This window comes from Gymnoscopelus braueri (assembly GCF_963280865.1).
Source record: "Gymnoscopelus braueri genome assembly, chromosome: 7".
NCBI lineage: Eukaryota > Metazoa > Chordata > Actinopteri > Myctophiformes > Myctophidae > Gymnoscopelus > Gymnoscopelus braueri.
This window is the reverse complement of record NC_137608.1, coordinates 11,368,051-11,377,610: the sequence shown is the minus strand read 5'-3', so window position 1 is coordinate 11,377,610 and position 9,560 is coordinate 11,368,051. Positions and strand designations below refer to the sequence as shown.

Genomic DNA, 9,560 nt, shown 5'->3' with positions numbered 1-9,560 from the left:
GTGGAATTAGCATTCCCAATTGGGGAGACAGAAGGTCTGTCTCCATCCCCCCTTCCTGCCTCATACAGTTGCAAATCGAATCAGGGATTCAAAGTGTGATCTATTGTTTGTCTAGGTGGGGTCTCACTTTTCAGGGCTGACACACCCACACATATACCTTCTTTAGATCTCACTGCTATATAGAGGGGATGATTTGTAACTATTTGTGTGTGTCACTCAGAGGCCGAGGGGCTGATGGTGGGGACCTCAGGGTCTCCATAGGAAGCTGTTTGTGCTATGAAATAAACTGGAAGAATCTAACCTCACTGACTGGAGTGAAGACTCAATTCATTCTACAACCCTTCATACACACCTCTGGAACATCAAACTAACTACAATATGGCGTTGTTGGCAACTAAAAGTGCAATAGGACCTTTACCAAATACAGTGAAGTCTGTGGTTCAGATACCACAAATCCAAGTAAAAAAAACAAAGTTTAATCTTAAACACAATTTTATACAATTATAGAGGGGGTCCCTGCTTCATCTCTCTCTCAGCAAGGGGGTCCTTGGCCTGAACATTGAAGACCCCTGCCATAGCGTATGGAAACACATCCTGTGAAATATGTTTCATTGCACAGAACGGTTCACATTTCGAGTCACTTTTGGACCCGTGCAGACACACATTTTGTGCGCTGTGTACAATTACAGAGAACATGGAGCTGCAGGAACATGGTGGTCACGTCTCACTCCAGTCAGCACAACACGTATAGCCCTTGCATTGTGTTAGAAAACTGCATCCACTTGTGGTGTTAGCCACATCATGTCCAGCATTACAAAACGGACACGAAGATAATCAAACCAGGTCTTTTTTCATTCATTTTTTTCTCCCACCTCATAGCTGACTTGTAATGCATTCATATCCATGTAAACACTTTTTAAAATATTATGTTGGGTTAGGGCTAGGGTTTCATCTTTCAAAATATCTTCTTTTCTATTATAAAAATTTTAAAATGCACTCATTACATTTCCTATAATGAAGGCAATGGATAATGATGTTATCTAGCTATAATAGAATAATTAAGAATAATAATTAGAACACACTTCCAATTTTTTTTAATTAAAAAAACACTTTAAAAAATGTGACCATCAGAATTAATTAGACCATCAGAATTAATTAAAATGATGATAAATAATGTTGTTGCGTTAAAATGGCTATTTCTGAGGATATCATGAAGCCTCGTTCCAATAAAGAAATGTAAAGGGTACTTTTTACCTATTTAAACTTGAAAACGGGTCAAAAAAGACCCTAACACAATGGAAGGGATAGGCTCTGTGGTTGATATTTCTGAGAAACTACAAGAACGTCACGGAATAAGACAAGGTGTTGATACACCACAGAGAGGAGGTGTTGTTACTATGGTTGCATGTGTGTGTGTGTGTGTGTGTGTGTGTGTGTGTGTGTGTGTGTGTGCACACACACCCTGAGCAGGGCCCAAAATAGGTTCTGAGAACCTTACAAGCCGTAGCGTATGGAAACACATCCTGTAAAATACGTTTCATTGGAACCACCGGAACCACCGGCGCCGTGCATCCCCAAAATGATTCCCCTAGTTTAAAACTTGTTTAGTTTGGTATAATCGTTTCGTTTCTTTTGGTATAATAATCGTTTGGTATGTCCATTTTCTATTCTAACTTGTGGCACGACTAGTGAGACTAACAAATTGATTCGGATTATTCGTATTATACAAAGACAATGCGACGCCAACCGGAACCAACCACCGGAACCACGATAATATTTTACATTTTTTCTAAACCGCTAGTTTTAGAATGAATACCAGCCAGGCTTTCCTCCAAGGTGGAAAGTCTGGTCTCTGGTGACGGGATCAAGGTTAGCAGCAACAGAGGAAACCAGGAGACACTATAGAACATTACTACAAAATAAAGGTACACAAGCGTAAAATCAAAACCCAAATAAAACTAAGAAACGAAGAAACCATTACTTCAAAATTAAAGGAACAGAACTGTAAAGTAAAACACTAACTATAACTAAGAAACAAAGAGCACAAGAAATTAACACAACAGGAATACAGAACAAGACACGAACCGTGACACAGAGTGGAGGGGTGCCTTTTCTGAAGAAAAAGCTGCTTGCAACAATTGCACTGTGATTGCAATATGTAACTGTTGTTTTAACATGCATGGCTGTGTGTGAGACAGGCTGGTGTCTCACTAGCCCTAAAATGGCTGTGATATTACATATATTTCAAGTAATCCAAATACACAGGCATAGATCGCTCCCATGCCTGCCTGGGTAGCAGCCTGATCTTCGCGGCATTAAACTTCTCAGTGCTGCGTGTGTACTCACCCTATAATTAATTCCTGCGACTTGGAGTCAGACATTGTCCTCTGGTTTCATATCCATTTGAAAGTCCTGGCAGAAAACGTGTGTTTGGTAAAATATCTCCACTTTTCCACGAGTTGCACTCGGACAACATTCTCTGCCCGTTACGGGGTCGGACCCGAAATGACTGCTGGACTGAACATAATGAAAACTTCCTTTGGGAACGAACACTCTGTTGCGATTGGTGTGGGGTAATTAATCACACCTGTCAATTGTGTGCCCCATACATTTGTGCTTCCCAAAGGAAGTTTTCATTTGTTCAGTCATTCAATCATTTCGGGCCCGTCGCTGACAGAGAATATGTCCATGTGCAGCTTATGGAAAAGAGGAGTTGACTAGGTTTATAACATTTGCATACGTTGGATGGCACCGGTTTGCTACCGCAGGAAGGGCCGTGTTAATGTCAGAAAGGGCACTAGGCAAAGGCTGATTCCCCCCCCCCCATCTACCTGGCTTTGATGTAGGCCTATTTGACACACACACACACACACACACACACACACACACACACACACACACACACACACACACACACACACACACACACACACACACACACACACACACACACACACACACACACACACACACACACACACACACACACACACACACACACACACACACACACCCCTGCACTCTGCAGTGGTCTAAACTGAAAGTGCACTATATCTTTTTTTTTTTGGACCTATGGACTTCCATAGACTGGAGTCTGTCTCATTTCTCTCCAAAAGCCCGAATATAATGGAATATGATTAAGGATTACTGTGATTATATTAAGATCAGGTAATCTCACATTTCATATCACACACACCTTACAGTAATAACTCCTGTAACTTTAACTACCCAACCCAAACATATGCAGTAGGGATAGTTATAGGGTAACCTATTTCCCTGTGCTCAGAGTTAGATAAGACTTGAGGAGGTTGCACTATTTTTGACGTGTTATAATTTAATTGTCATTTCGCGAGATTATGTCAATAATCAACACACTTTCAAAAAAAAAAAAAAAACATGAAATTATTAACAGAAAAACTACTTAATTGTGTGAATGTGACATCAGACCTCGCTGCCACGCCCACAGCCCCACCTACAGCATGTTCAGCATAAACAGTGAGCAGTAAGCTAAGGGTAATGATGCCGTTAATATGCCCGGAAATCTTTTTTTTTTTAAATATGACAAGTTTTATTTCTCAGTTCGCAGTCTTTCAGTATTGCCTTCAGAGGTATAACAACACTGCTGTTATATGAAGAATTAGTATGTCCAAACGGTGACCTGGCAAGAATAAAGGCTTTAAAACGGAAAATGAATGATCGTTGAATGGGTTTCCAGTCAAAAAACTAAACAAGAAAATATATGGTGTTCATCTAAGAACAGAGATAAGTAACAAGATAGAAAGAACATAATATACAACCTAGAGCTGCTTGATCAATACTAGGACCTCATTAATCATCTAAATAAATTAAAACCTTCCGTGCATATTATGGTTTAGCCTACTGATCATAACAAATGTTTTTTTTTCTTTTTTCAATGGGAAAAATTACATCAAAGACACAGGAAGAATATAGTAATTTACAGAAAAACGATAATGCCTTATTATTATGAGGCGTTACAAAAATAAAATTTGATGTATTTTTAAATACATTTTGAGGTTTTTTTTTCTGTTTTTTTTTATGCGACGCATTGTGAGCTTAGATCTGCTATTTTCAAAAGATTTATTTGAAAAATGGGACACTCTGCAAAATGAATGAGTACTTTTACTTTTGGCACTGTAAGTACATTTTGATGCCAATACTTTTGTACTTAAACTCAAGTAAATTTTGAATTCCGGAGCAGTATTTCTACATTGCAGTAGCCTATTGATACTTTTACTGAAGTAAAAACATTTTAGTACTTTTTCCACCACTGTGTACTGTTAATGTGATGGATGTGATATGAGCTCCCTGCAGTTAAAACTCTGTTTACTGGACTCTTGCCTCTTCACTGTGCCTGGCTTCAGCACTGGAACCAAGAACGTTATAATGCATGGTCTTCACTCCTGCACTCTGTCCTCTGGTGGCCAGCTGGAGAAACACAATTGGAAACCAACTTTAACTTACTGGATCAGATTTATTACCTTGTTGTTGTTGTTGTTGTTGTTGTTGTTGTTGTTATTCTTAATTAAATATTTTGTTATTGTTGTTATTGCTGCTATGATGTTGAGGAACCTAAACCAAATAAATGTACTCTTGGGTAGGCCTACTCATATGACAATTTAATGGGTGCCAAAACCGTATATATACGGTTTTGACCGTACTGACGTTGAGTGCCAAAACCGTATATAGGCCTACACGGTTTAATTTTTTTTTTTTTTTAAATCAATTTTTTATTTTATTTTTCCTTCACAGCACCAGGAGATATCATTTGTCGAAGATTTAGACTCCAATCCACTTCCTGGTTAACTTGTGTACTTTTTTTTTTTACAATGTTAATTTAACTATTTTCAACTGGCTGCAACTATGGAACGGATTACCGAATGTTTTTAATTTTTTCCCCCCGATTGTACGAGACCTGTATGTGTGTAATGAGGGGATCACCGTGAGGACGGTGATCACTGAAAATATTTTGTGACTACTTGAAAAAGGTTCAAAAATTGTTAAAAATCCTGGCACTCAACGTATAATATTTTAATAAACCTCTGGCACCCCAAGTGTTAACACATACAAATCTTGAATGTTGAATCTGTCTCTCTGACGTAAAAATGCATTTACATTCCAGCATTAAATAAAGATGTATACATTACCTTCCGGAAACAATAGAAACCACCGATGATGAACAGCAGGAGCAACACCACTACCACCACCACTGTGACTGTAACTCTGATAGATGTCAGGTGAGAAGCTGTGAGAGAAATATGTTCTTATTGAATTTGTCTGTTTGATTGAGTTTCAGACTCGAAATGTAATTTTCATTCACGTTACCTGTGACAGTGAGAGAGAGGAGCGCGCTCTCAGAGGAAGAGTTGTGAGAACAAACAGAAATGTGATAAACACAGCTGTAATTCCCTTGGTGGGTGTGGTCTGCTGCAGGAAACAGGAAGTTGGCAGAGTGATTGACAGCTGGCTGGGCCCAGTAGTGTGTTGTGTGGGATCCAGTGAAGGTGAGGTGGAAGGAGCCTCCTGGGTATTGTGGCTGAATGGAGCAGCTGATGGTGAAGTTGGAACCCTCAAATACCTGCAGCCCCTGCTGCTGGCCCTCAGAAACCCCATTTATGGAGGGGGACAAAGTGATGTCTGGCTTAAACAGATCTGTAAAAAGAAAGACAGAGGTGATTGGCTACGACAGCAGATATGTAAACATTGTACACAATGTTAGAGAGAGCAAACATATTGATAAGAACAGAGAGAGAGAGAGAGAGAATGCAATGGCATGGTATTGTCTTTAATATACGGCAAGGTCAAAAGGGGAGTGATGTACAGTAGGGTAAATCTGTCATGTCCACAACGTTATAGCAGCAGTATGGGTTTATAAGGACATAAAGAATGCACTTACTCTGCATTGTTACAGGTGGCGTTGTTATTAGGATAGCTGAAATGCAATGAATGAAAATGTTAGTTTATTCGTCATCTATCATTTTGCATGCTACTCATGGGAAATGAATGGGGATGAATATTAAAGATGAAATCAAGCTCTAAATATGTGCCTAAAAGACCACGGCTCCTTCATGTTTGAACACAACAGGAAATAATATTTGCCTGAATGAATAAGGATGTTCTTCACACAAATCTACAGAAAGATGACTTTAGGAAATTGACTGTAATGATATTCAATGGTTTCACAGTCTCCATAGCTGAATGTATGAAGAATAGAATAATGTATGAAATAGAGGTAATAGGGAATAATGGTGTTTATGTCAATAATATCATAATCTTGTGAAATAACTAGACAAAAGAATTGCAGATTTCACAACACATCACACCACAGCGCATTGAGGTTGTAGATCAGCTATTTGTGGTGGGTGACATGACACTGGATGTACAATGATGTATAAACCAGTCTTAACCCTTTATTTTCACGGTGCCGCGCTATGAGCTTGTAGATCTGCTATTTTTGAATAGCCAAAGAAATCTTAAAATGACACACAGATGCGTTCCCGGTCTTAATGGGTTAAGACCTGATTCAGCAATGCACAGTTATTTCTGACAATCATCGTAATGGAGAATTGCAAGGCATTATGAGAGATGTAAAAATCACCAAACATCCATGTCTGTCACATCCCTCATTCAGGGGTTCAAAGGTCATTAATGTATCACCCCAATACCGAAAAACATTTAAGTTCAACCACACACAAAAATGAAGTCTTACGTTTACAAATGAGACTGGGCTTTGACCACTGTCTATATTTGGCATATACAAGCTCATAGCGCGGCACTCGGTGCCGCGCTATGAGCTTGTATATCTGCTATTTTTGAATAGCCAAAGTGTAAAATAATGCTTTTTAGCTCAAATAAAAAAATGACACAAAGTATATTATGATGACAGAAGTAAAGGGACATAAAATATGTACTTACTCTGTATTGTTACAGGTGGCAGTGGGGTTGCTGAAATGCAATACATGAGAATGTTAAAGTATATTATGATGACAGGAGTAAAGGGACATAAAAGATGTACTTACTCTGCAGTGTGACAGGTGGTGGTCGCCTTGGATCACCTGAAATGAATTAAATGAGAATATTAAAGTGTATTTGTCATATCTAATTTTGCATGGCACCCGCCATAGGAAATGAACGGGGCTGAATATTAAAGTCGAAATCAGGTACTAAAGACTAATAGGCTACAGTATGAACTAAATATGTGCCTATAAGACCACTGTTCCTTCCTGTTTGCACACAACAGGAACTAATGTTTTAATAATATCATGTTCTTGTGAAATAACTAGATAAAATAATTGCAGATTTCACAACACATCGCACCACAGCGCATTGAGGTTGTAGATCAGCTATTTGTGGTGGGTGACATGACACTGGATGTATTTACAATGATGTATAAACCAGGCTTAAAACCTGATTCAGCAATGGACAGTATTTATGACAATCATCATAATGGAGAATTGCAAGGCATTATGAGAGATGTAAAAATCACCAAACATCCATGTATGTCACATCCCTCATTTCAAGTTCAAAGGTCATTAATGTATCACCCCAATACCGAAAAACATTTAAGTTCAACCACACACAAAAATGAAGTCTTACGTTTACAAATGAGACTGGGCTTTGACCACTGTCTATTTTGGCACTTGACAATGGTGGAGGTGCCTGCCCTCCTCATGTAACCATCAATACACCTGTACTTGTAGTGGCCGTCACGTTGACAACAATTTGCTGCTTCTGGAAGTTCAGTGAATGCCACGTGTGGTAACTGTGAGCAGGGACACGGGCAGTTTTCGATGTCTGCAAACAAAGAATGGAGATACCCAGGATACAATGGATTATTGAAACGAGTGGTCGTCGAGTCAAATAAAAGCATGTCTTATTTTCATGAAAATGTAAATTAAGCACAATTGTCTCGTCACCGCGAATCAGAATGAAATATTTAAGCATAAGATTACGATGACTTTTCTTTGCCATACAAAGTATATGAAAGTAATATGGCAAAATAATTAATTGCCAATTTTGTTGCAAAGATAATGCTTTCCAGGTATCCTCTCAGTAGACCAAGATATCAAATGCAGTCTGTTCACAGATTATCTTGTCTTGTTGTCCCTCAACTAAAGAGGAATTGCAGCAATGCCTGCCTCCTAGAGTTAAAATAAACATGTTGTCTGGTTTGTACCTTCTCTAGTCTACAGAACAGGCTTTTAGTCTGTCTCTGGATGAATTGCTGACCTACGGTTGAACTACTCTTTCAGAAAAACAAAACTGGATCAAATCTATAAACAGCCATAAGCACAGGTCCATTTCTACTCTCTGTTGAGTGGCTTTTGTAGAGGTCATTGTTCTAGAGTTAGTTTCAGAAGAACCTGATGGCATGCAGTTGTAAAGGACATAAAGGATGTACTCACTCTGCATTGTTACAGGTAGCAGTAGTGTTGCTGAAATGCAATAAATGAGAATGTTAAAGTATATTCGTCATCTATCATTTTGCATGGTAATCATGCGAAATGAATGAGGCTGAATATTAAGGATGAAATCAAGTACTGAAGTCTAACATGTACTAAAGAATACTGCTCCTTCCTGTTTGAACACAACAGGAACTAATATTTTCCTGAATGAATAATATAAGGATGCACTTTCTCCTTCACACGTATTTACAGAAAGATGACTTCAGGACATTGACTGTAAAGGTATTCAATGCTTTCAGTCACCATAGCTGAATGTGGATACAATAATGCAGGAAATTCATGTAATAGGGAATATGTTGTTGTTCAAGACAATATTATTATGTTATTGTGAAATAATTAGACAAAATAATTGCATATTTCACAACACATCACATCACAACACATTGAGGTTGTAGATATGCTTGCACACAACACATTTCACCCACTGTTTACACCTGTAAACCTGTGATGTGACAATAAAATTGATTCTGATTCTGATTGTCTTCAGAAGAGGGCTTACGTTTGTTTCTGGATGCATTGCTGAACTACTGTTGAACTGCTATTTAAAAAAAACGAAACTACATCAAAATCTATAAACAGCCCATAAGCACAGGTCCATTTCTACTCTCTGTTGAGGCCATAAAGGATGTACTTACTCTGCATTGTTACAAGTGGCAGTGGTGTTGCTGAAATGCAATACATGAGTATGTTAACCCATTAAGTCAAGACCTGAAGCCGATTCTAGAAATGTCTTCTAAATCGCAATATGTATTTGGCCATGGACCCCCATCTCAAAACATGTTGTTCCAGGGACCCCCCAGAAGCAAAGATTTGAGTTAAACATTTTCACAAATTTTCAAAAATAGCAGATCTACAAGCTCGTAGCGCGGCACTCGGTGCCGCGCTATGAGCTTGTATATCTGCTATTTTTGAATAGCCAAAGTGTAAAATAATGCTTTTTAGCTCAAATAAAAAAATGACACAAAGTATATTATGATGACAGGAGTAAAGGGACATAAAATGTACTTACTCTGCAGTGTTACAGGTGGTGGTCGCCTTGGATCACCTGAAATGAATTAAATGAGAATATTAAAGTGT

The 9,560-nt window shown here is 38.5% G+C and overlaps 1 protein-coding gene across 1 annotated transcript in view; it reads right to left on the bottom strand.

Annotated features, from left to right (window-relative positions):
* Positions 1–3,405: 3,405 nt before the first annotated feature.
* LOC308089652 (uncharacterized protein) overlaps positions 3,406–9,560 on the bottom strand; it is an 8,881-nt gene continuing 2,726 nt past the window's right edge. Inside the window, exons 3-11 of the mRNA XM_080434511.1 lie at positions 9,493–9,528; positions 8,424–8,453; positions 7,615–7,812; positions 7,038–7,073; positions 6,934–6,963; positions 5,915–5,950; positions 5,344–5,670; positions 5,166–5,263; positions 3,406–4,446 (exon numbers count right to left, since the gene is read on the bottom strand). Of these exons, the coding sequence (XP_080290637.1) occupies positions 4,345–4,446; positions 5,166–5,263; positions 5,344–5,670; positions 5,915–5,950; positions 6,934–6,963; positions 7,038–7,073; positions 7,615–7,812; positions 8,424–8,453; positions 9,493–9,528 (893 nt within the window). The 3' untranslated portion in view covers positions 3,406–4,344. The remainder of the gene's footprint in view (positions 4,447–5,165; positions 5,264–5,343; positions 5,671–5,914; positions 5,951–6,933; positions 6,964–7,037; positions 7,074–7,614; positions 7,813–8,423; positions 8,454–9,492; positions 9,529–9,560) is intronic.